The sequence below is a fragment of the Uloborus diversus genome, chromosome 9 (assembly GCF_026930045.1).
Source record: "Uloborus diversus isolate 005 chromosome 9, Udiv.v.3.1, whole genome shotgun sequence".
NCBI classification, from domain to species: domain Eukaryota; kingdom Metazoa; phylum Arthropoda; class Arachnida; order Araneae; family Uloboridae; genus Uloborus; species Uloborus diversus.
In genome coordinates, this window is record NC_072739.1 from 147001376 (window position 1) to 147028979 (window position 27604).

General features: G+C 32.4%; 1 protein-coding gene across 1 annotated transcript; it reads left to right on the top strand.

Annotated features, from left to right (window-relative positions):
• Positions 1-38: 38 nt before the first annotated feature.
• Positions 39-27465, top strand: LOC129229469 (COP9 signalosome complex subunit 8-like). The gene is made up of 7 exons (XM_054863783.1): positions 39-284; positions 4222-4292; positions 8245-8293; positions 20613-20739; positions 21874-21981; positions 23189-23251; positions 26770-27465. Exons 1-7 carry the CDS (start codon positions 189-191, stop codon positions 26847-26849), a joined length of 594 nt encoding a protein of 197 aa, XP_054719758.1. The 5' UTR covers positions 39-188; the 3' UTR covers positions 26850-27465.
• Positions 27466-27604: the final 139 nt, after the last annotated feature.

Sequence of the window (27604 nt, forward strand, 5' to 3'; positions counted from 1 at the left end):
TCGTATGTCTACTTTTCTTCTTGGGAGGCAAAGCCGCTTCGTTGTTTGTAACAGAGCGAGGGAGCGTGAGCTCTACCGAACGACGCACTTCGCATCTTCGCATTTGCGATTTCCATGCCCATTTCACCCATTGAACACAAAAATAATAATTCTTTAGAAGTGTTGTTGAAGTGTAAAGATTTTTTAACATGACTGTTGATGAACATCATTTGTTATGTACTGGAGAGCCTTCCATCCAACAATATTCTGATATGGCTGTCAAATTAGAACAAGAAGAACTCGAAGTAATTGTCAAATGATTTTTCTTCATATAAGTTGTTTTGAATTGTCATACTTCCTTCATAATGTTGTTTCCAAAATTAAACTTTGCAATATGAAATCTGTAGAAATGATTTCTCAGTTAGTATGTTAAATAAAAAGAGAGACGAAAAACCTTTTTGCTATTAAAACAAGTTGCTTCTTTGAATCAGTCCTGTATTGGTACCTTCATCCAGGGGCGGATCCAGACTATGGATTTGGGAGGGGAACTTTTTTAGCAGTTTATGTTTATGAAGGATGGGGGGGTATATGAAATTACTCATTAATAAATACAGTGAAACCTGTGTAAGTTGACCACTCGCGGTGCAGTACTTTGGCGGTCAACTTAGACAGGTGGTCAACTTATAAAGGGCGGTAATAATTTATTTTATTTTACTTTTTTTTTTGGTCATTTCTTGCACCATGTATTCATTTTTTGAGGAATTCACCCTTACTCTTTCTGTTCAACTCACTTTCATTGTTTAACATTATTGAAAGTGAAACAATAATTAAAAATACTATTCAAATAATTTTGTTAGTTTTTCCTTGTTCATAACTATATTAGACACTTTAGTTTTAGAAATTCCATATATGCCAGCTAATATTCTCTGGCTTTTTCCATTTTCAGTTAATTTTAATATTTCATACTTTTTATTAATCTCAAGTTCAGCTAACTTTCTTTTTGAAGCTTTTTTATGTAAAACTTATAGCACAGAGAGCAACAAGCTCGACTCTCCCAGTTCATAAAGGCAAAATCAAAATATCCTGTCTCTTATCCCTTGCACCAGAAACATGTAACTTTACTCATTAGCAAGCCCAGATCTGCGTACCCGTAGTGCGATAGGCCCGCATCCTTAAAGGGGCTAACGGCCCTAGAAATTGAAGAAAAAAATAGAAAAAAACTAGCACTAAGACTTATTTACTTTACTAATAGACACTGCTGGTCACTAGGGAGAGGCCCTACATATTTTGTTGCAGGGGAATCAAAATGTACAAGATCTCTTTTTAGCACAATTCCTGTTTTGTCACAACATATTGCAACTGAAAGGAAAGACTGAACTTTTCTACTGACACCTATTTTCATTGAACAGAGTACAAAAAGCAATCTCAAATAGAACAACAAATGAAAAACAAGTTTGGAGAATAAAGAGCAGCATTAAGCTTTATGCTGCTGTTTAGTTAGTAAAATACTGTTCTGTCATCAAAGTATTAAAAACATTCTTGGAAAGCTATGAAAAAAAAAAAAAATAAATAAATAAATAATAAAATAAAATAATTTGCTGAAGAAAGTAAAAAAATAAATAAATAAACCAAGTGGTCAACTTACAAAGGGTTTTTTACAGTAGTTCAAACCAAATTTGATTAACATTAGTGGTCAAGATAGACAGGTGGTCAAGATAGAGAGGTGGTCAAGTTACAGAGGTTTTCCTGCATTATATGAGATAGGACTAATTCCGTTCCTGACAAAAGCGGTCAACATAGACAGGTGGTCAACTTACAAGGGTGGTCAACTTTACAGGTTTTACTGTACCCGTAAAAATTGAGTTTTTCAACTTACATCCTCTCCATCTTAAAGTTTCTTGTTAAAAAAATTTTGCAAGAACAAATTTTAGAAAAAAATTTAAAAACCATTACTTTTATTGTTATATTTTGATCCTAAAATTTTCGGCGGGGGGTCCGGTAAAAATTTTGAAATTCTAGTCCTAAGAAAGCAGTTTTAGAGGACTTCTGAAGATGTTACGGGGAGGAAAGGTTCGAGGGTCTTTCTGCGGAAATGTTTTTAAATTAGCGAAGTTTTAAAAATGCGATTATAGGCAGTATTTGTTAAGGATAAGGTAAGAGACGGACTTTTGGGAGATGTCCCAGATTGATTTTTTTTTGTAAAATAGATCTAAATCGATCACCCTCCGTCCAATCTTTCAAAATTGAAGTTCCTAAAACGCAGGTACAGACTAACTTTGATTATGTTACAAGCCGTGGGGCTCTGGGGTTCTTACCAAACAATGTTTTGAAATTGAAGTCCTAGGAAATGAAGTTTTTAAGCGATATTCAGTGACGAAAGATTTAAATGCTCTCCCCCTTAAAATTTTTCGAAATTGTAATTTTTCATTTTTGAATTTCCTACGAGAGCTTTCGGTCCCTAGTCCGGAAAATTTTCGTAGTTTACGTCTTAAAAACGTGACTGTAGACCATATTTGGTAACGTTTGGGTTTCTGCAATTTTTCAAATTTGAAGCTCCAAAAAAGCAATATTAAACAATTCTCAATGTTTTTAGAATGCAAGGTGTTAGGTTGTTCTCCCCTGGAATTTTTTGGAAATTTAAGCCCTGCAAACGAGATTTAAGACATTTTTTAAAGGTTTCGTCGGTGAAAAGGGGGCTTCCCAATTATGAAGACGTTCTCATTTTTAGACCAACTAGGAAAAAGAAAAGAAAAAAAAATGGAGAGGATGTAATTAACTGATCAATAAACCAAAATGACTGAAAATTTTTATTTCAAGGTTCTTTTCAAAAGAAGTTTAGACTTTTTTTGTGACACTATTTTTTTCAACTTATTAAAATAACTTTGTTTTTCCCAAGGTCCGTTCTATTATTCTCTTTAACTGTAAGAAATGATTTTAAGAAACATTCTAATCAGCATTCTGGGGTGGACCCCCACCCCCTCTGGTTGCGCCACTGAATTGTAGAAGCTTTAAATTTTTTGATCAACTCCACTCCAAATCAATACAAAAGACAGTTTAAACAGGTTTGTGTTCAAAAACACTTATTTTGAAAGATTACTGGAAAACAGATGCAAAAAGCAAGTACGAAAATTTGGGAGATTGGAAATGGGCCCTAAAGTGGATAAATTGAACTGGGTAGTTCTCAAAAGGTAGGAGCAAACACAGACCTCAACTTTGAAGCTTCAACACCAAATAACTTTTATTTTAATTAACTCAAAAAATTTTCAATTAAATTATAATAATGTATAGAGACAAGAATCGACATAAATTATGGAAAAAATGCTCTTCAAATGCTCTTAAAAAATATTTTCTTTGCTAAAAGGCACAATTTTGGACATACCAAAACGTTAACTGAGCAAATGTACCATTAAAAAAATTTTTTTTTTAATTATTTCCATACGTTTCAAAAAAAATTAAAGGTATGAATCGAACACTGAATAATTTTTTGTTAATATTTTACACTAATAACAAAAGTAAAGACAGATTATTTACTTTGTAAACAATTTTAGAAAAAAGTAAGTTTGAAATTTGATGCATGTCCAAAAGTTACGATCTTTACAATGCTTTTATTTGAGAACTAAGTATATGATGTTTTCGTTTTAAAGGTATTTATTGATCCTCAGAATCAATTTTTAACTGTTTAAAAGTGTTTTCATAAGCTTTTATGCAGTATCTTTAATAATTTTCTAAAATAATTATCTAAAATAATTTTCTTAAACATACATGTGAGATGTCCAAATGGCATTATGATCTTGACGCTGATAATTCTGTCCTTTATTCATAACTTTTGATGATCCACTGTCTTCTAACCTCAATAAAAAAGGTTATTATAATGTTATCTTCTTTAATCCATTGGTATTTTGCATAATTAATACGTTACACATTGAACAATACATAAATTACAGTAGAAGCATGACTGGTTATTATCGTAACAAAAGCCATTTTGCGCTAAAATCAATGGTTTTTGCTGTGACAGTGAAAACCATAGTTAAAACTATAAAATCACCAGCTATCAAAAACTTACTAACTCTACTTAGTGAATACCATAATTTGGTAAAAGCACTGACAAAAGTTGTATGAATGAGACTAATAACATTAAAACATCTGCAGTTTAATTTGCTATTTTATGCATTTATTGTATTGGACATTAAAATTTAACATGTATACACACTCATATCTATCTAATTTAACTTCTTCTTCTAGGCACCAGGTGGTGTTGCTACTCCTCAATTATATGGACAACTGCTAGCCATTTATTTACTTCAGAATGATTTGTAGGTATTTTATATAGATTGTAAAATTATATTTTTGATCAATTTAAATATAGAAGGAGGTTAACATTCAGTTAGCAAGTCCTATCCTTGTTAGAATGTACAAAAAGTAAACCTGATGTCTAAATGTGTCAAAAATTCAATTTAGTTTCATGCTAAATTTTCCTCAGCTCAAAGAAAAACAAACCTTGCATCTACCCTACATGATATTTTTTAAAAATACTCATATATTCACTTGTAACATCTTACTCTGAGTTTCACATCATGAAATAGCACTTCAAAAATAGAGTGGAATTTGATGAAAGTAAATTATATGTTTAATAATGAGCAAATATAGAACAGCTGTTACAGCATCCAGTTATTGCATTTTCACCCTTATTGAGGATCATCAGTTTGGAATAGCCATAACAGGGCTGGAGGCAGTAAACTACTTATATAAGATAAGATTTTCTACACACTGATAGCTAAAATTATTAAGCAGACCCATGTAGTATAGATGAACTCGCAAACACTGTTCACAGAAAATTTTCAAACTTTGCTCACAATTTTGATATTTTTGAAACAAATTTATGCGTTACTAAAAAAAACTTTCACAAAGTTACAAGAGTTTGCAGACAGGTTAAAATTTTATTTTGATCTGTACACCAGTAGGCAGAGTCATGCGCAAGAGGGTCACCAGGGTACCGCTGTACCCCCATTAGCTAAAAAAAAAAAGATGAGAGTACCGCTGTACCCCCATTAGCTAAAAAAAAAAAAAAAAGATGAGATTAAAATAGAGCACCATAATGTTTTACTGTATTGTGCAGGCTGCTGAATTAAGACCGAATTTGCTATGGCTGACTGGCAAGGAAGCTTCTCATAACCAACTTCTACATCATGCACCCAATCTTCAACATTTCTTCTTCACGTATACGCATTTCAGTTGCATTGCATTAGTTTTTTTTTTTTTTGAAAATGTTTTCATGAAACAGTGTTGCAGAGAGGAAGAACTTATATTTCGTTAAATCAAGCCGAGCTAGTTGGAATGGAAGCTCTTTTTGACATCCGTCAAATGCATTTTTTACCCCCTTTTACACAAATGAAGTTCATAACATTGCAACACTTGCCTATGGGGCATACCTCTGGTGAATTTTAAGGATGGTGCCTTCCCCCCATACCATTTCATAGGATTTAATTGGCTACGGGGGGTTCTCTCCAGTAACATTCAAAATCATTGTTTGAAAAACGAAATTTTAGATGATTTCAGGTGATGTTAGAGAGAGGAGAGATTCAAGGCTCTCTCTGGAAATTTTATCAAAATTGAAGCTCCAAAAATGTTATTTTGGTCTACTTTCAGAAGGGAAGGAGTTTTCAGGGACTGTCTCTCCGCCAAAATTTCAGACGATCTTAAATAGTTTTGGCAAGAAAGGGCACTCACCCAATAATTTTTGAAGTTGTCACTTTAAAAACGCAGGTTTAGTCGATCTTTAGTAATATTTCTGGGAGGAGTTTGCTCCATTTTTAATTTGTAACATATATTGTATCTTATCTGAATTATGTTTCAAAATATCTCTTTTTCCATTGAGAGGTAAGATGCCGTCCCCTTTACGAAAAAGAGAGCTTATCCGGGGCAGAAAACCGCCCCTAACCCCTCCCAGATATTTCAATGCAGTGTAGAAGTATTGAGCAGACCCATATTTGCAAAATTGGTACAGATGTGATATAACCCCCCCCCCCCCCCCCCCCCCCCCCATTTAACGACATCCAATTTTTTACACAACATTGAAATATTTTTCTCGCCAATGAAGCGATAACTTTTTAAGCATGGCATCCCTGCCTAAACTAACTTGTGTCAGGCAACTCAAAGAGAGCAAGTTCAACATCTTAGATCTGTTCAAACTTGTTTACTTGTTAGAGGTCCACGTTATATAGATTCCTGTTTTTTCGTGCAAGATACCTTATAGGAAAGCTTATTTTGTGTTGGTTTAGATTCAGTAGTTGTCTTTTGATGAATAAATATTAGAAAATGCCACTTTCTTTAAACTTGACCTTTAGTTAAGAGTAAAATCTAACTTGGGGTGTGTCTCGGTAAGGACTTAATTCTCAATTTGAAGTCATTTTCCTGAGGTCCCCCCCCCCCCCCAAAAAAAAAACCTAAAATTTCTATTTTGGAGTTTCAATTTCGAAACTTTTCCTTAGAACGCACCCGAACTCCGTGATAACATCACTGAAAATTATCTAAATTATCTGCAATTGCATTTCTAATTTTCAGAAAATATCGAGGGAGGGTCCGAAAACATTTCTGCCCACTAACATTACCAAAAATCCTCTTAAAACTAAGTTTTAAAAACTAACTTCAGAAAATTTCTGGAAGAGCGTCAGCCCTCGCCAGCATTGTTGAAAATCGTCTTAAACGTCTATTAAAATTCTTCGATAAATTTCGAAAACCTTCCGTGGGAGAACTCCTGAATCTCTCCTCCCCACATCATCAAAGATCGTCTTTAGTTATATTGTTACATTTACATTACTTGCAATTCCTAGGGGAGAGCCCCTTAACCCCACAATTCTCTACACTATCGGAGATAACAACTGCATTTTTAAAAATTTCGAAAAATGGACGGGGGAAGGGTCCCTGAACCTTTTCCCCCTAACATTACCAAAAATAGACTAAAATGCATTTTTTAAGACTACAATTTCGAAAATTCTTCCCGAACCCCCTATTATTGAGTGCATCTTATGCTTACGATTAGGTTCATATTTTTAATATTTAGATCTAGTTTTTACTCCCTAACTCCATTTTAAAGTAGAAGCTATGTTCTCTTTCTATATTTAAGATACTTTTTGAAAAAATTCAGATACCACTGCTTTCATATACTCGTCTAAATTTTTGACCTCTCTTCCAGTATGCACCCCTTTTTCGATAGTTATGTAAGCAACCCAGGCTCCCTGGTATAGTCATTAGCCAAACTATTAATTTGAAATTCATTTTCTGTTTCGTGAATCATCTTAAACTAAGGGATGAAAAAGTCCTATTATAAACGACATCAAGTTTATTAACTATTAACCATTGCAGGCTCTCAAATGGTCCGCTTTTCCCGCCAAAGTCCGCTTTTTAGGGTAAAGTCCGCTTTAGACCGCTTTTTAAAATTTTGTTCTTATTAGTCCGCTCCCATATTATTTCGCTTCAGACTGACATCATTACTCCTCCTTCAACCACTGGAATCTAGCAAATAGAGAGGTGAAAAGGAGGAGTTATGACGTCAAATCCAAGCAGGGTAATACCGATATTTCTCCAGTGTTCATACACCCTTGAAAAAACCTTGAAAAGTGCTTGAAGAAAATTTTCCTTTTCTAGTGCTTGACAACCTTGAAAAAGTTTTACAACTTTGAAAAAAGCGTGGAAGTTTTTTTATTGCTTGAAATTGGTAGAAAAATCATTGGATTGTGCTTGAATATTTTTCAAGAATATTTCATCAGGGTGCAATTTTCTGTACTTGTGTTCGATATTCAGCATCGCGAAAAATTCCTTCATGTGCTTCCCAGTTCAATCTCTTTTCATCTTGCTAATATTTTGATATTTTTGGCAATCGAAAGTTATTTTGACATACCCTACCATAGATTAACTTCTTTTATGTTTAATGTTTAATTTCAATTGCTAACATTTTTTTTTTTCGGAACCAAGGCAACATCAAACTTTTTTAATTTTTCCAAGCAAGTGTAAAAAAATATTTAATGCATATTTAAGTGCATATTCACATGATGATTTTCTACTGCATTCTATAATTTTTCGAGAAATAAATAATTTTATATTTTTCCCTGTGTTACAAACTATTTCTATTTCATTTTTAAGATTCATTATTAACAGAAATTTCATAATTTTTATAATGAAATTAATGTGGTATTTCTTGAACTTGTCATAAAATAAATATTTTTGTTATTTTGATGCCTTCAAATTCATAATGTTGTATGTTTTTAGGCCAAATGCTAAATATTTGTGGAAAAGAATTCCTCGAAACATCAAAGAGGTAAGTCTCATGTTCGAAAATATTGAATTTGATTAGTTTATTATTTCTTGGATTAGTAATATTTTCATGATACTTATTGAGATGTTCAACTTGATTGAGAACAATTCTTAGATGCTAAGTAACTTATTTCGTCAGAAAAGTTCCATCTTTTTTTGAATTGTCTCCTCTACCAAGCATTAAATATGTGCCCTTTGACCCCCCCCCCCCCAACCACAGAAAATTTACAAATGGCATTCCTGCATTTTAACTTTTCAGCTAGGTAAATGTTTCATTCATCTTTGCTTTGCAAAAAATATCCTTTAAAAATTATCCAAAATAAAAAAAAAGTTTAAAAAATAATCCGATTTATTTGTTTAGAAAAATGTAACAGGGCTCTCCAGGATTTTTCCCAGGGTCCGTTCTTTGTGAAAAATTAAATAATTTTGCAAAAAAAAAATGTAAAAACAAAAGTTCAGAGTTTTGAGATGGCGCAAACTGCATCATTAACACTTAAAGATGAGTGTTTTCCCTCTTTTCTGTTAAAAATATCATTCTTGAGTGTTTTTCAGGGGGCAGGGGGGGGGGCATCATTCTCTGGCAGATGGGTAAATAGAGATGGGCACCCTTCAAGTATCAATATTTATCTACCATTCTACATTGTTAAATTTTACTAGAAATGTTCTGTGTATACTAGAAATGTTCTATATAGGCCAGTTGTAGAGGGTACTGTAAATATTAAAGAGATAAAGGTTGAAGTTTCAAATAAGGAGCCAGACTGGGAAACTAAGGGTGTAATTTCGGGGGAATCGATGGTAAAGCAGGTGGATAATACAGTTGGGAGAATTAAGCGTAAGGTGGCTAGGTGTTGTTTACCAGGGACTCGGGTGAAAGACGTTAATAAGATTGCTGAAAAGAAGAGGGTATTAAATAAGGAGGATATGGTTACTTTGTGGGTGGGAACAAATGATGTAGGCCAAAGTAAAAATGAGGAGTTTTCAAAGGAATGGGAGTCCCTGTTGGCCAAAGCAAACAACTGTTTAATGAAGCGATTTCTTAAAAGTTCTGTTGTAGAGAAGGGCAATTCTGAAATGAAGTTAATGAAAGTTGATGTCACCCTGAAGTGCAATCTTTTAGCATTTACAGATGTGGATATCGGTTTTGAAGCAAGATGTAGTCTTAAAAAAAGTAAAACATCAGATACTCTTAAATAGAATTTTAGGAAAGAATGTCTCTCAGTTCTACGAAAAATTACTCAAAAATTGATGGATGAAAATCCCCTACGTTTTAAGCTTGTTAGAGGCATAAACTGTTTATCTCCAATCATCCTATCTACTTTGCATTCATCCAGTGTTAATAAGAAGATAGAAATAGCTTTAGATTGCTTTGATGATTTTAATACATGACAGCCACCACTGCTGATAAAATAAAATCAGAATTTTCTAAATTTGTTGAATGCCCGCATATTAAAAAAGAAATGTCTGATTTTAAATGCGAGTCTGAGAGATTAGATATTTTCTACTTTGCCTTGATTAAGGACAACTAGTGGTGTGAGTCGGGTAAATACCCATCGGGTAGGTAAATATTTTTTGGGTATTTACCAAGGTCTGTGTAAATGCCCAAAAACTAGGTATTTTACAAAAAAATGCAAAAAGTGAATGAAAATTTTTTTTTAAGTTTAAATATGAAATGGTAAAATTGATACATACATATGTATTGCACAGTTTATATATATATATATATATATATATATATATATATATATATATTTTTTTTTTTTTGAATGACTTGATGAAATACTGAAAGAAACACATCGTGAACCAAAGAAGCTTTCTTTTCAATGTCATAATTGGAGAAGTATAAGCAATTCAATGATGAACTTCAGGATTTCAAAATCACAATCTAGGTTAGTCATATCCAAAATGGAAAAAAAAAGAAAACATGAGGGATGTTTGGAAGAATAAACTGAGAAGTTATTAAGACTATGACGTTATTTATTTTATTACTGTTTAAGTGATAACGTGGAAAATATAGAAACAATTTTCACATTAATAAGTTTAAAAAAAATCAAAATAATGTTTTCTGTTGGCTTGCTCATTTGCATTTGCTCCCCGGAACTTCATGATGAAAATTTATTCAAACAATTTTTAATACACGCAATTAGTGATTTAGTGTGGGAAAATGTAAATATTTTTTTGGGTATTTATCTGAAGGCAGGGTAAATCCTCCAGTAATTGCTTATTTCGAAAAAACAAAATGTAGGTGGTATCAAAAGGTGTTGATTTTCTTTTTAAAACAAAATCTGCAAAATGAAAGTTTAAAAAATTATATATTAATTTTTTTAATTAAAAGCGTAGTGAAATCTTATCAAAAAAACCATCAATTTAGAATGAGCTATTCTAAAACTTAAATAGGGTGGCAGGATAATTTAATTTTTTATGGGGTAAAGCAATGGGACTTAATTTTAATTTTGTCACATCAGTAACACAGGATTTTTGAGGCAGAATCAAAATTTCTTCCTGCTGCAAATGCAACTATCTTTATATATTTTTTTTTCCATTATCAGTTCTTTATCATTTTGAAACAAACCTTAACAGTTTCTTTCCTTTAGAATCGATAAAAAAATTTTTTTTAACATCTTCAAACACATTTTACTGAAAAAGGATTGATCAAGTATTTTTATGCTAACATTTATGTGGTACTGCATTTATTTTTCGTATTAAATTGTTTTGTTCTTTAAATTAAAACATTGTAAAAATGCTGTAACGTCTCTATTTTTTTTCTCACTCAATACATATGCTTGAAATACAATAAAAAGAGAAAGTCAAAATATCAAAATCAAATAAGCAAACTAAGGACTAATATGTTATCAGGGGGTAGACCAGCCACTTAGTTCGCAAGGTCCATTCTTATGAACATCTTTGGTTTGTTTCTGTCTGTTTTGGAATTGTAAATGTTTCTGTATATTATGTGTGTGTAAGTATATATATATATATATATATATATATATATATATATATATATATATATATATATATATATATATATATATGTATATATATATATATATATATATATATATATATATATATATATATATATACAGTGGCTCCCAAAAGTGTTCGTACACCTACGATTTTCAATGAAATCGGCCATTATCCATTGGTTAGCATTAATATTTCGGAATAGGTATTTTATTATAAGATCTATGATCTATATTTAACAAAACTACACGAAAATTTTTAATAAAACATTAAAACATAATTTTAAAAAAATCAAAAACCAAAAATTGCCGGAAATTTTATCTCACAAAAGTCTTCGTACACTTTGAAAAAATGTCAAAAAATTAGTAAATAATCTAATTTTTTACAAAGTTATTATTTAGTAGAACATCATACAGTATCAACAAGAGCTTTTAAACGTCTGGGAATAGATTTCATTGTTTTTTCTTTCTTTTTTTGCGTAATTTCTGAGTAAGTGTTCAACCCCAGTTTGAGTCTTACTGTTTCTAGCTCTATTTTCGTTTCAAAGCTGTATTTTCGTAATCTAGCCCCCAGATATCTCTAAATATGTTACATTAAGTTCAAATCTGGAGATTGAGGGGATATTTCTAAGCTTAAGGACAATTTTTGAGGCACCAAACGCAAACGTGTGCCTCTTATCGTTATCTCGATAAAAAACAAAGTTGTTTCCGATTACCAAATTTTGGGCTAATAGTTTAAAATTGCTTTTTAAAATATTTAAATGAACAGCCTGATTCATTATTTAATCAAAAAATTCCAAATTTCCAAGTCCTGATGCTGTAATGCACCCTCACACTAAAACACTTTCACCGTCCTGATTAACTGATCCAACTAAGTTCTTCAGATTAAATTCCTCATTTTTTCTTTTATTTACAATTATACAACAATTTAACCCAAAATGTTAAATTTATTTTCATCTATAAGTAAGACGTTGTTCAAAACGTTTTGAGCTTATTTATCATTGATTTTGCGACGGAAAGCGTAAGCTTACTGTTATTCGCACGAACAAGAAAATTTCTGCAGGAAGAGGTCCCATTTAATCCAGTTAATCAGAGAACTTGGCGAACAGTTTTAGGTGAAAATTAAACGTAAAATGTTTCATTCAATTCTGCAGAAATTTTTTCAGCACTCAAATGTGTATTTTTCATAATTTTTTTAACTGTAAATCTCCGATCACGCATTGTTAACTTTGCCAGTTGACCTTTTCTTACCATATTTTCGATCCTATTCTTGTCTTTAAAGCATTTTATCAAGCACTTCACTATAGAATGGTATAAATTACCTAATTTAGAGACATTTCAAACCAATTTACCGCTACTGTGAGTAAACAATTCAAATTTCGAATGGTGTTTGTGGTGTTTTTCAAATACCAGTCATTTTAAAGTAATAAGCACAATATTAAGGAATAAATAAACAAAAAATTAAAGCCAAATGACTTTTAAGGGTCAATACAATGCAAAAATAATAAAAAAATGACATATGATAGTTTTAATCATGAATTTATTCGAAAAAATTTGAGTTTACGACAACTTTTGTGGCGTATTATTTCACCGTCTCTTCATTTTTTGACAAATTTCAAAAACAAAATCTGGCAATATTTTGAAAAAAACTAATGAGTTTTATTCAGAATGGCATAAGAATGGTGTGAAAAAAAATTGGACTTCATATTCAAATTCAGTTTTGCGTTATTTTGGTTTTCCTACAAAATTTCAAGGTGTACGAACACTTTTGGGAGCCACTGTATATATATATAAGATGCAGAATACTCCTGAACACTTGAACTAGGTTTGTGGTAAATTTCCGCAAAAGATATAGGTAAATAAATACAGTAAACTCCCGATTATCGGCGGAAGGATCATCCGCGGCTCGGCTTATCCGCGGGTCTTTTCACAATTTATTTTATTAATTTTTTTAACGGTCATTAAATATTTTTTAAACTTATGATTGTGTTACTGTTCGTTTTTAGCTTTAAATGCGTATATCTTTTTACATTCAATGTTAGTAGATGCAATATAGCAATGTTTTTAGCTATAACTTAAATGTATGTTTGCATTTTATTCATATTTTTTAGCTATTGTATACAGTAGTATTGTTTTTTACCCATTGTTCGGATTATCCGCGGTTTTCGCTTATCCGCGGTTACCGTGCCACCCTATTCCGCGGATAATCAGGAGTTTACTGTAGTTACAATAAATTAGCGGGGAATTCAACTGAAACGCGTTTGATCGAATCAGGAACGGTCGAAATTCTCCTTCGAATTCGAACGTTTTCGGAATCGTTCGAATCTTGCACTTCAACTTGCTTTTTGACGTTCGATCGAAACGCGTAGGGTTGCAATCGAATGTTTTCCTCGCTCGACGTTTTGTCATATGGCCAGAAGTTTGAGGCAGCCTATCACAAAATTGAATGAGGAAACGAAGTTACCTGTAACTGCAGCTGTTGTCCTTGTTTACGTTTGTCATGTCATTCTCGTTTCGTGTGTTTATTTTTCCGGATATCTGCAAGTTATCTTTTAGTGTTACATACAAATCTGAAAAAAGACACACACACATTTTTTTTTCTAGAAAGCTACCGAAACTTTATAACCATGACCATTTATTTGTGTGGTTCTTTTTCTTCTTAGAATAAAAAATATTTTTTAAATCTCATGAAGTTAAAATGTATTGTAATTTTAAATTTTCATGGTTCATTGTAAATCGCAAAAAAATATATTGATCTTACTTTTTCCATGTAACTTGCATCACAAACAATTGTTGCTTTTATTGGTTTTTAGTTATAATAATAGCTTAGCTCAATACATTTTGCTTTAAGTTGAATTTTTAGAAGTATATTGAAGGGGGGGGGGGGTAACCGCAGCTCAGATGAAATTTTATTTTCACAAAGCGCAATTATTGTGAGAAATGTCAACGAAAAATCATGGACTTGAAAACTCTGAATATAACAGATACCCTGTACATCAAACTTTGAAACAAAAAATCTTTTCAATTTTATTTTGATTGTTCAGTGGTGTATTACATCTATTAAAAGCAACAGCATAGTTGAAATATTCAAATTTAATGAATAGTTATTAATTGCAAATTATTGATTTGTTTTTACACTTATGATATATATGTTTTCTGTATAAAAGTAACCTTTTAAATAATTAGAACTTTATTTTATCATTGGATTTAATATTTTTACGAAACAAATTACAGTTAAGTGTTCAGTATTCTGTAAATATTTAATGTTGTTAAATTTCTTTTTACTGGTTTATTTTTTTTTATAAGAAACATTGCTTAAAAAAAAGGGAGAACGTTTGGTTTAGAAAATGACAAAAAATGCAATTTACGAGTAGCAATATAATTGAGAGAAAGATGCAATCAATAACCAAGTACGGCAAAACAATATAAAAAAATATTTTAACCTTGAAATACTTCCTGCTTTTTTGTAAATAGCATTACAACTTTTTTTTTTTTTTTGAGCAATCACGATTGCTTTTTGTTCTCACTTGACTGTTTTTGGCGTGCTGTGATTTTATTTCCCCACCGCCTCCCTCTGCCAGCACCACTGTCGACTGGCCTCACGATGCTGCTCCTCCAGCAAAAACAGTCTCCAGGTTGCATCCATATCCTACATACACACACGCATGCCTACACAACACACACTTACACGCATACCCACACACTCATGCCTGCACACAGACACATACCCACACACACTTGCCTGCACACACGTAAAAAATATGTGATTGCGAAAAACATAATTTGAATTCAAGATGTCAAAATTCAAATTAATTTTTTTTAAATCAGTCTACACAGAAATTACACTCCTCCCCCTTCTTCCAAAAAAAAAAAAAAAAACAGTTCCTGTAATTAGCCATGCAATGTTTCATTAAACAATAACTACCATTAATTTTAAATTTATCAAAATTATATAAACTTATCAATTGTGCATAGTTAACATTGTTTTCAATAAAACAAAACATTTATTACAAGTACAAACTCATTTATTGCAGATTTGTGCTACACAATTCTAACATTATTTGCTTTCACAAATGCAAAATTATTAGTTTACTTTGCTGTCATCATCAGTATCTTTGGCACTCATACTTGGAGATCGTAAGAATCGTAGGTACAACCTGACCATCTTTCAACAACTCTAATTATTTGCAGTTATTGTCAGAGACCTAAATTGCAAAAGAAGGATAAGAGTGTCAATGCATTATCAAAAATATGTAACACACAAGGCCATCCACAGAGATTTTGGGTTCCATCACAAAATGAGTTTTCCGCCCCCCCCCCCCCTTTATATTGTTTACTTCTATATTCCAAGCCTAGTTTTGAAAATATTGGGCCCCTATCGGGCGCGGGTGTCCCTTCCCTCTCCTGTGCACACTCCTGGTGACAAATAAACTTTTTATTGAGTACACTATCAGGAGTCTCGTCATAAACATACACGTCAAAACAAAAAAATTACCTACGGTAGGATACTTGACTAGATTTTTTCTTGGTAACAGGAAAATAATCTGACAGCAAGCGAAATAAGTAGTTCAAAGCACTGTGTTGAGGTTTGAAGAGATATTAGGCATTTTACTTTAAATACATAGTTAATTTGTCAAACTGCTGCATGTTTTTTTTTTTTTTTGTTATTTTTTTTAATTAATAATTTCAATTTTACAAGCAGCAGTCTGTAGTAAATGTGTTAGAATGGAATGTGCCAGCCAATAACTCAAAAACAATTTTCAATCTCTTCTGATTCGCCAAGTAGGTAGCTATAATTTCTGTAAGTTACCGCCAATTGGGCAGGGCTAAGGCAGAAATACATGAAATACACCGCCAGCTCCGTCATTCCAGCCGAGGACTGCAGTTTTGTGCTTATTAGCACTCAATTTGTTTGGCACTCTTGGCTTCCTTAAGAGGTTTTTCACCTCCAGCTTAGTCACTTCCTATGCCGGGCTGTTGAGTGCTAATAAGCACGAAACTGCAGTCCTCGGCTGGAATGACTGAGCTGACGGTGTATTTCAGGTAGCTATAGTTCGGCCAAACCTAACCTAGCAACGATGCAATACTGAGATAAGATCTGTCTAGCCTTCACAATACTGCCAAGTTAGGTGCCCCAACTATAGTAAGTATAACATTTTATCTGCTAACTCGATTTTTCTACCGAACCTCATTACTTGACTCTGAAGAAAGAAAACAAACTTATCCGTGAAAAATATATATTTCAGAAAGTTATATGAATTAGTTTGAATATATTAATCAATAATTTCAAAATTAGTGTCGTAAAATGAATTATAATAGATATAATTGAGCTGTATCTCGATATAAGGTCACCCTTTTGGACTGTTTGAAACTAATCTTAGAAGTGGGTGACCTTATAAACAATTCACATTCATTTGTCTACAGTTTCTTTTAAGCCTAATATATTCGTATACCTAGTGCTGTACCCAGTATTCAGTATATCGTTGCTCAGAGCAACAGTGAGCTATCTAATTCCAGAAATAACACTACTGTTGCTCTGAGGTGACGATATGCTCACTGGCCCCTAAAATTTAATGTAGCAGTCTGCGCTATGACACCCCTGTTTAAAGTATATGCTCAGTGCTGGCCTGATCAGAAAAACCTCGGACTTGTAACTAGAGGGTTCCGAGTTCACTGATGGTTACTAAGGCATGTTAAATATGCTGTGGTCACAAAGTCCTCGAAGTGAAACGATACTTCTGATGGTGCTGGACCAGGGATTGCTCAATTTCTGGTACAACAAGGTTAATCAAAGAAAAGCCAAATAAAAAGCAGCTTTGAAATTGATCTCCTCAGCATTGGAAATCTCAAAGTAACAGGTCAGGCACCAGTTCTACAAATATACTAGATTCAACATGTCACACAGGTGACTTAAGAAATAAAAAGTCTAGGTGACAAGTTGTTTTAGAGCAAGACTCTTTCAGAAGATCTTTCAGATTTTTCCTATTAACTTGGATAAATAATTTGTTGGTAGCCTACAATTTTTTTCTGGCTACCAAGAGTTCACAATTTTTGTCGGACTTTGCACATGCACTGTACGTGTATATACTATATCAATTTTACATGCATATGTCACACATCATGTTTTGTACTCACAATTTGATATTCACAGCAAATTTACCTCTTCTGTTCAAATACAAATACAATACAAATACAAATGTGACGACCAGCAACAGGCTCTGGGCCCAGCTAGGCTGGTCCTAGTCAATTAATTAGTCCCCAATGAAGATCAATGGCCCTCTTAAAGCTATCCACTCCCTTGCTCATTACCGCCTCTTCCGGTAAGCTATTCCAAGTGCCCACGACCCGGCTAAAGTAATAGTTTTTCCTGATTTCCAAGTTGGCCTGAGATTTAAATAGCTTAAAACAATGACCCCTTGTCCTGCTTTCCCCGCAAAAATTTAATCCATTTACATCTTTCATTTTGATAAATTTAAATAACTGAATCATGTCCCCTCTGACTCTCCTTTGCTCCAGGCTATAGATGTTAAGCCTATTAAGTCTGGTACCATAATCTAAATCTGAGAGTCCCTTTACTAATTTAGTTACCCTTCTTTGAACCCTTTCCAATACAAAAATATCTTTCTTCAGATAAGGCGACCAAAACTGAACAGCATACTCCAAATGAGGTCTTATTAAACTCCTATATAAAGGCAGAAGAACTTCCTTAGATTTGTTTGAAATAGATCTATTGATGAACCCAAGCATTTTGTTGGCTTTGTTACTAGCAATACTGCACTGTTGACTAAACTTGAAGTCCTGATTTATAAAGACACCCAGATCCATAACATTTTCTGCCTGATTTATGACTGAACCCTGTAAACGATATCTCATACGCTTATTTCCATGACCTAAGTGTAGCACTTGACATTTCCCTACATTAACTGCCATACCCCATTTATCTGCCCACTTAGTAATATGATCTAAATCCTCTTGCAGCTGTTTTACTTGTTCTTCATTTTCGACAATCCCCATAACTTTTACATCGTCAGCAAAACAATTCATGCTTCCAGAAATATTTTCATTGATGTCATTCATAAATATAATAAACAAAAGAGGCCCTAAAACTGATCCCTGAGGAACCCCACTTAAAACATCACTCCAATTAGAATGATTTCCTCTCACAACTACTCTTTGCTTCCTACCAGTAAGCCAATTTCTAACCCAAAGTAAAGTTTTTCCTCCTATTCCAATGTCAGCTAACTTGCTGAGAAGAGCAACATGCGGTACCTTGTCAAAAGCTTTTTGAAAATCAATATAAACAACATCCACACATTTTTTGTTATCTAAAGCTGAGGTAACCTTGTCGTAGAAATGCAATAAATTAGTAGTACAGGATTTACCTTTCCTGAAACCATACTGCAAACTATTCAACAGACTATTAGTCTCTAAGAACATCATGATCTTAATTTTGATCAAAGTTTCGAAAATCTTACAAATCACCGAAGTCAAACTTACAGGTCTATAATTCCCAGCAATACCTTTAGACCCCTTCTTGAAGAGTGGCGTTATGTTAGCCAGCTTCCAGTCCTCTGGCACCGTCCCCGAGTTATAAGAAGCATTGAAAATATTCAAAATAACATCCACTAATTCCTCTGCACATTCAACTAAAATTTTTGGATAAATATTATCTGGTCCCGGAGCTTTAGTTGCTTTAATCTTTTTCAAATGAAATAAAACCTCCTCCCTGGAAAATACAAAATCCTCAAGCTGTATAATAGCTTGTGTCTTGTTAGTGTCAACTGTTGAGGGGGTTCAAGTAGGGAACCCAATAGGTACTTGCACCTTTGTTTGATCAGTTGCATTCCGTCCGTCATTTTCATATTTCTTGGGAACTGAAACTTTTGGAAGAATTCCATTCTCCTGCCCCCTTGGAAGATTCCAGCTTTGAGAAGGTGCAAGTGGACAGCATCTGGAATGTCAAAGAAATTGCTAAGAATAATATGATTCAAAGTTCTCAAAATAATGAATTTTTTAATGAAGAACAATAGTTTTTTATTCATTTCCTTAAAAAATATATATATTATACTCATTTATACAAATAACAAGCATTTAAACGCTTGGAAGAGGGGAGGGGGGAGGGAGGAGCAATATACAAAACTGTTTTCTTGAAAACCCAAGTAGTTTAACTAAACCTAGATGCTTCAATTTGTTTATCGAAATCTAATCAGTTACAAGAAGCAAGTTTTTATGGACATAGTTGTTATTCATAAAATTTAAAATAAATTAAAAAAAACATTAGTATTTTCAGTAATAAGCAATATCTTTTAATTAACCTTAGATGTAAGCAGTAAAAGAATTTTCGGAAGTAGATATATTCATTAAATAAAGTAATAATTCATTAAATAATTTCATAAAATAATCAAGACTCAATGCTGTCATATGTTACAATTACTTCGTAATTAGAGGAACTTTTATAAAGTAGCTTCTTGGCAAACAAATTTTAGTTTAATTTTGGAAGCTTGTCACGATGTTATAAAGTTTTAAAAAAGGATGAATGTTCGAACTAGATAAAAACTTAATTTTAAGCAGCAATCATCGTTACAGAAGTCATAAAAGTATTTATTTGTAATAAAAATGTAACACTCACCTGCAAATCAACTGCGGATGCGAATATAGCAAAATATTTGTCATCAGCGATAGCGATTTCTGGCCGCTACACTTCGTACGCCATTGCTGGAAGATAAACAAAAATCAATCAAATCTTCCCAATCGTTCGAATCCAACCACTCGGATGGGTCACGTGGTACAAAACGTTCGAATCGTTTCAGTTGAAGCTGGATTCGCTGCTTTTGATTGAAGCGTTCGATGGAAAAGGGGAAAACGTTTGAAAAATGTTTCAGTTGAATCTGCCCCTTAAGCCACATTTTGTTACATTTTGATGTCATGCAGGGATATATTACTGGGTTATAAAAGACTAGGACCTTAAAAAGTTGATGTTCGCTTTTTTCTGTAACCAGTTAAGCTTTTTACTCTTGTAGAATGGCTTTTTATACCTGAAATTTGGCTATCAACATTGATTAGGCATATCCAATAATGCTTAAACGGGGTTCCTTCAGTTTTAGGGCCTCTTTTGTTTATTATTTTTATGAATGACGTTAATGAAAATATTTCTGGAAGCATGAATTGTTTTGCTGATGATGTAAAAGTTATGGGTATTGTAGAAAATGAAGAACAAGTAAAACAATTTCAAGAGGATTTAGATCATAGTACTAAGTGGGGTGTGGCGGTTGATGTAGGGAAATGTCAAGTTTTACACTTAATATAAGATTTATCTTTGTTCTTAAGTGCATTAAATTAATTTGTGGGATATTTTTCCAGGACAATTCTGAGCTTGGAAAAATCTGGACTGTTGGCCAAAAACTTTGGCAATGCGATTCAACAGTATATGCTTCATTAGCAGAAGAGTGGCCTGATCATGTGAAACCTATTCTCTCTGCCATTACTGGTAAGTCATTTATCAAAGCATTTATTACGTAGTTTTCTATTTTTCCTTTTTCAAATGTTATGTTCATGCTTTCAATGCTGCCATAGAGAGTAGTGATACACATATTTGAGTGTTCAGGAATTTACAAATCAACTGAATTTTTCCCAGTCGTAAACTTCACAAACCTTATACTTCTTGGAGAATATCAGTATCGTATAAACTTCTTAAGTGGTGTTCTTCTTGAGGTATTTCAAAATCAAAATAACTTCTTGACAGATTTCAGCATCAAATAAGACTTTCGAGTGGGAGAATTTTTACTTGAATTGTTTTATAATATAAATATTTGCTTCTTGAGCATTTCATTCAAGTAACTTCACAACTGAATGTTTGTTTTTGAATACTTAGTTACTGAGAGATTCTTTCGTATGATTTGATTTATCGATTAATATGTTATTGAGTGAAACTGAACTGTTTATTTCAAAAACCAGTCAAGCAACAAAACATGTCTAAACTCTGTGTAGGCGGTTTTGAATAAGCTCTCACAAACTTGACGTTCACAAGTTATTAAGAAGTGGACAGAACATTGGAATAACTGCATTTAGTCCTGCAGAAGTTTTTCTTTAAAAAAACCATGTAAATTATGACGATTAAAGTCGTTCTGTATTTTTTATAAATTTAGCCTTATTACTTATCGAACAGCCTTCCTAATTTATTGTATGGCTGAATCAATTCCTATTATTTAGATCATGTTAAAAATTCATGCATATTAAAAAAATAATACATAGTTCATATGAGGCTGTAAGAAGAAAAGGGATGCAAGTGGACATTTTCAAGTTTTTAGTAAAATACATTTAAAGATTAGCTCCTAGATAGGCTTTCATTGAAATTCTTTCCTAAATCATGCTATACAGCAGCACCTACCAGGGCTACTAGTACCATCTCTTGCCTCAAGACAGAGGAGAGGTTCACCAGCCATGTGTACTGGTTATCTACAAATTTTTAATTTTGCCACTTACATCCCTTTGCTTCTCACTGCCTCATATGTTCTTATGTTTTTTATATTTCATTCAGTAAAAACACTAAATCCAACAGATGAACTTTGTTTGAATATTTATTTTTCAACTTTTAAGATGTCTTTTTTTTTCTCCTCCGCAGAAACTACCAGAAGTCGAGCACTGCGCTTGGTTGCGAATGCTTATTCCTCTATAAGTGTTGAAAAAATTTCGTCTTTCTTGGGTCTCTCTGCTGAAGATTGTGTCAAAGGTTTTCATGTTTGCTTCGATAATATTATACGATATAATATTAATATGAAATGAAAATGTTGTTCTTTCTTACAAAATAATTATTTTAAACACTAGAAGTAACATGAATCATATACAATTTGAAGTGGTTTTAGAATTGTAAGCAAGCATCAATAGCAAAGCATATATATTTAAAAAAAAAAAACTATATATATTTTTAAGTTCTCTCAGCAAATTTCAGAGGTTTTTCTAACTTATATTAATTTTCATTTAAATTCAACTAGCTGTCTGTATTCTGACCTCACCCTTGATTTTATTGCTTTTAATTTTTACGTACTATGTTTGGAATTGAAACAAGCTGTTACATTAAGAGTTACAGTCAAACCCTGTTTTAATGACCCTCTGTTTAACGAATTTTGCAATTTAATGAATTTTTCTTTTTCCCTGACTAATATGAAGGTAAAAACTCCGATTCACCGAATAATAAACCTTGAATTAATGAATTATTTTAACAGCAGAAAACTTTTTTTTGTTAATTTGAGTAAAGAAATATTGGACTGTTTTCCAAATGTTATATCCATATTGTCCGAGATAGAAAAATACTTTTCTCTTGGAATCAATCAGCAATTTTTGACGGGCAAAGTGGAAACCATCAAATACTGATTTTGATGCAGAAAGCGATAATGAAACTACTAGGGCTTGACCGATGACATTTTTTGTCCGATGAGCCAATGCCGATTGTTGGCGGATAGTTTTTCATCAAATGGCCGATGGCAAAAAAAAATCTAACAAGCTTATAAAATAAAACACAGTTTTGTGTAATGTTTTTTGTGCTGGGCAAAAGCTATTTTTGAACTAAAATCTTCCAAATTTTTATTTTTTAACATTGGCAAGTATGGCATACAAATTGGCTTCAATGTCTAGCATTCTAAAGAAGTGAAAAACAAATTTTAGATAACATTTTTTCTTTACATGTTTATTATCATCATTATTTTAATCATAAGTTATTTCATCAAAATGTTTTCTTTTTAGTTAAAGTAAAATAACTTATTGCAGTGATTTATTGAAGAAAGCAGTTATTGTAATTAAGTTTTATAATCTGCTTTATGTGCCTAGCTTTATCCTATTCTTTAAGTTCTAGTACATAATAAATACTTCTGATGCATATGCTCTGCTTTATTCACATTGATATTTTCATACTGACTAATCAACTTTTTTCTCTACCCCAGCTCTGTCTTCTCTTGGATGGGAAATTGATTCTACGTTTCAAATAATGAAGCCACAAAACAATGGTAAGTACCGCTTTCTATTTTAAGGAATATAGCACACTGCTCCAAAATTTGCATATTTCTTGTTGTTTTCCATGCTTTGCTAACAGCATGGAAAACAACATAGCGCAAGCTTTACAAGAAGTTAGTTTGGTTATGACAAGCTGGCATTATTTTTGGCGCCTAATTTAGTGAGAGGTTAGAAAGTGGATGAAGCAAAAAGGTTCCCATTAGAGGAAAAAATGTGAATAAAAAGATCTCTTTCTGTTGAAATTAGAGTGAGATTTTTTAAAATTGAGAGATTATTTTAAAATCTTATTGTTCAATTTAACAGATGGGAGACAAAATTGTGAGGTAGTCCCACGTGTCAAAAATTTTTTTCGAGTGAGCTTTCTTTTAAGCGTGCACTATTCTATGGCAGAACTACAAGCATGTATTCACCCCTCAATTTCGACCATTGAGATTAAACCCATTGCGACTAAAAACATGGGGGGGGGAAAAATTATTGTTTTTTCTTTTTAGAATGTGTTGTCAGCCCAAAATTTTCAGAAATTTTGGATCACAAGCACCCTTGAGTCAGTTGTTGTTTACACAATGTTGTGAAATTGCTTTAATTTTATCTTGATGTGTTTATCAAATTTGGAAGTAAATATCTGTTTATCATTATGGCCAGTACAGTGTTTTATGAGATTTGTCCAATTGCTGGTTAATTTTAGCAAAGAAACAGGTGTTCTTCTGGAGTAAAACTGTAGTGTCTTTATAAGGACTGAGTCTAATTTCCAAGAACATCTGAAGTAAAGGCAAACTCCTAATAATATATTATATATCAATTTAAAATAACTACTTTAAAAACAAATTAAACTAATTCAGATTTTTTATTAGTTTGAAAACTTTTGGATGGAAAGAAATCCCTTTCCCAAACTGCTTGTACAAAAGAATCGTCTTCTCCTGGGTTTTTTTTTTCATTCTTTGCAAAATAGAAAGATATTTAAAAAAAAAAAAAGTGTAACTATATTTTACAAAACAAACTGCAGCATGTTTTTTTTTTTTTTTAAACAAAAATTAGAAGTTATCTTTAAGTTTTTTTCATTATAAAATGCATGTATGTTCTTGCATTGTGCATCAATTTCTTTTTCCCCTTGCAATTTCCCTTTTTTGAACTTTTTGTGTTGAAATTTCGCTTTTCATTAAAGCAAAAGATAAATGTTAAGCCGACAATAAAAGCCTTGCTTTCTTAAATATTTATTCTTCATCGTGTTGTGCATAAAATCAGCCAGCATTTTGCTGTAGTTTAGCAGTTATCTTTTAGCAAAAATTATTTGCCCTCGTAACCCCGTTATTAAAATATAAAGTCTTAAAAGTTTGCCAAATTTTAAGAAATGCGCCAAATTAAAGACTTGCCGAGAAATTTGAGGTACTGCACGATTTCACCGCCTGAATGTGGCAGGACATCCATCCACAAAGTGTATGAAAGCTGTTTTCCATTGCTCACCAAAACTCACTAATTTGGCCTCTTTTTTTTTTTTTTTTTTTTGAATTTCAGCCGACTTTTAAAATTGCAGTATGCTACCTGTGGAATACTAAAAATATGATTCAAAGCTGCATTTCCTTTTGTGTAAGGTCCCCCTCCCCTCCACCCTTTAAGAAATAATCTGCAGATTTTCTTATGAATTTGGGACTATCCTTACTGTATCCCATTGTTTATGTTACTGGGAGGTCTAATGTGTAAAACTTTGCAAATCAACCAGTATGGCATCAAAATCAGCATTGAAAATAAATAAATCAGTCAAAATGAATAAAGTGCTTAATTAGAGTTCATCTTGCCCCTTGAAATTGCATTTAAGGATAGCAAAAGGAATGGAGGATGGGTAGGAAGGGTTGAATAACCTTAGTTTATTCAATAAGTTACCGCCCTATAGCCAGGGTTAAAGCAGAATTACTTGAAATACACCGCCAGCTCAGTCAATTCCTGCCGAGGACTGCAGTTTCTTGCTTATTAGCACTCATCAGTCCGGCATAGGAAAGTGACTGAGCTGGAGATAGAAAACCTCTTAAGGAAGCCAAGAGTACCAAACAAACCAGTAGCTAATATTGAATTAGCAGACCAGACGCGTGACCAAAACATTTTCTGAAACTGAAATCAATGTCAACATGATTTTTATAATGTGTGTAAACTTACCTTGGGTCTGACAGACCCAGATGAATATGCATTTAAGTACATTGTAACAACTACACATGTTCTAACTATACATTTGGGCCATATTGCAAACAAACACTTCCTTAGCTAAGTATGACTTCATGCTATAAATCTTCACATATGCGATGAGGTATTATTGACTAATATTTGTTCTTATTATGTTTAAAATTCAAACAAAACTATTAGCTTTTAAAATCTTTCCAAATACATTGACGAGCAATAATCAAAGGTTAGTCAGTTTAGAATAAGGTTCATAGGATTTTTTTGAAATTTAAACCATCTCTTTTTTTTATGTAATGTTCACGTCAAATACTTTTTTGCTGTATAAAGAGCAGAACATTGCCACAAAGTACTCAAGTAGTAAAGGTTATTAAGCACTTTTATTATACTTGGCCTGATTGTCACGGAAAAATTTGAGGCCTGCTTTTGCTTATGTCTCAGCAACTAGGCCACGTAGAGACTTACTACGTAGGTGTTAACGGGCTAAGTAAAGAGACTTATTAGGATTTTTCAAACATAAGTTAGTTTGGGAAACCTTTAATATTTAAATTGGTTTTAATTTAATTAGCAAACAAATAAATCCTAGAGAGGAACAAGGATTAATTTTTAGTGCCAGCTGCTTAAAGTTTTAGACACTTATATAGCTGTGTTTTTCCTATTAGTAAGAAGCATTCATATGAAAAAATAAAGTGAAGTTTCGTGATGGTAACATTATTCTATTTCTGAAATACATTTACAGTAAAAAGAATAAAATAACAGAATTTAAAAGAAAATTACTAAGCATTTTTCGTAATGCACTCAAAAAGACAAAATAACATTTCTGAATCAGAAAGGACAATTTAGGTATTCCAGGAGTTTTCAAAGATTCCAAGAAAATGACACCACAAACTAAGAAAAGTGCGGTTCTAATCATTTCAAACCAAACTTTCCCTATGAAAAAAATATGCATGTTTGAACAAACACTCAAAGTTATAATTGAAAGCGAGATAATGATAAAAAAATTCTCTTTATGATTTGAGCCGCTCTATTTTCATTTGTGGTGCCATTTTCTTGGAATTTTTGAAAACTACAGGAATACGTAAATTGTCCGTTTTGATCCAAAAAAGTTTGTTTGTCCTCTTAAGTGCATTATGAAAAGTGCTTAGTATTTTTTTTTTTTTTTAATTCTGTAATTTTTTTTTTTTTTTTTTTTTTAATTCTAACTACAGGGTTATCAGCAAATTTTCAGTTTGTGCCAGAGAAAAAGGGTCATGACCTTGTCTGAACTAAGTTATAAATTATTTTTATTTGTATCCAAATCTTATGCAAATACAATTTTTAAAAAACTTAATTTGTTTCTTTTTAGGAATGAAACCTGATGACAATCTTGTCAGTGAAGAACAGTTAGCAAAGTTAACAGACTTTGTAGCTTTTCTTGAAAATTGATCTTTTTCTGTCATATGTACGTTTTTGTGTTAAAATTTTCTTTTGTAACAGAATAAATTTTATTTAAACTCTTAACTTTCTTTTTCATTGAAGTTATTACTTACATCAGTTTTTTCAGTAAATCAAATGTAGTTAAACATAAAACTACTTTTCCAATTGTTGTAAAACTAAGTTCTCTACTCTGAAAAAGTTAGAATAAATTTGCTGTAAAGGCACTTCACTCTTCAGTTCTGGTTTTCTTAATTTTTTAGTTTATTATTTTTTAAATATACTTTCTGGTTTGTTCTTAGGAAATCCTGAGCCAGGGTATAAATTCCAGAAACACATCAAGTATAAAAGTCTTGCAATCAGAGATGCTCCCATGAATTTTTCTGAGGGTATACTCCCAATAATCCACTGTGCACAATATGCATATGCATTATATATCCAGAAATTCTTGAGGGTATAACCCAAGGGTGATAGAGTTCCGAGTTTTCTGGGGAGAAAAAGATAAAATTGTAGTTTCATATTTTTCTTATGTTTCGAAAATTAACTAACTACTGTACTCACTATTCCTTTTGATTGAATAAAAAATGTAGTTAACAAATGTATTGTTTTTGCTTTAAGAAAATTTTAAAATGTAATGATAGAATCTGAATTATAAATGACAATTTTTGGAGCTTGAGGGTATACGCAACATGGCTAAAAATTGTTTTAGAGTATATGGTGTATATCCTATGGGAACACCTCTGCTTACAATTACCTATGAACTACAG

What these genes read in the sequence shown, in the direction of transcription:
- LOC129229469 (XM_054863783.1), top strand. Translation starts at nt 189, where the DNA reads ATGACTGTTGATGAACATCATTTGTTATGTACTGGAGAGCCTTCCATC. An exon ending in TAGAACAAGAAGAACTCGAA is followed by an intron (nt 285 to 4,221) that starts GTAATTGTCAAA and finishes TTCTTCTTCTAG; the next exon opens with GCACCAGGTGGTGTTGCTAC. An exon ending in TATTTACTTCAGAATGATTT is followed by an intron (nt 4,293 to 8,244) that starts GTAGGTATTTTA and finishes GTATGTTTTTAG; the next exon opens with GCCAAATGCTAAATATTTGT.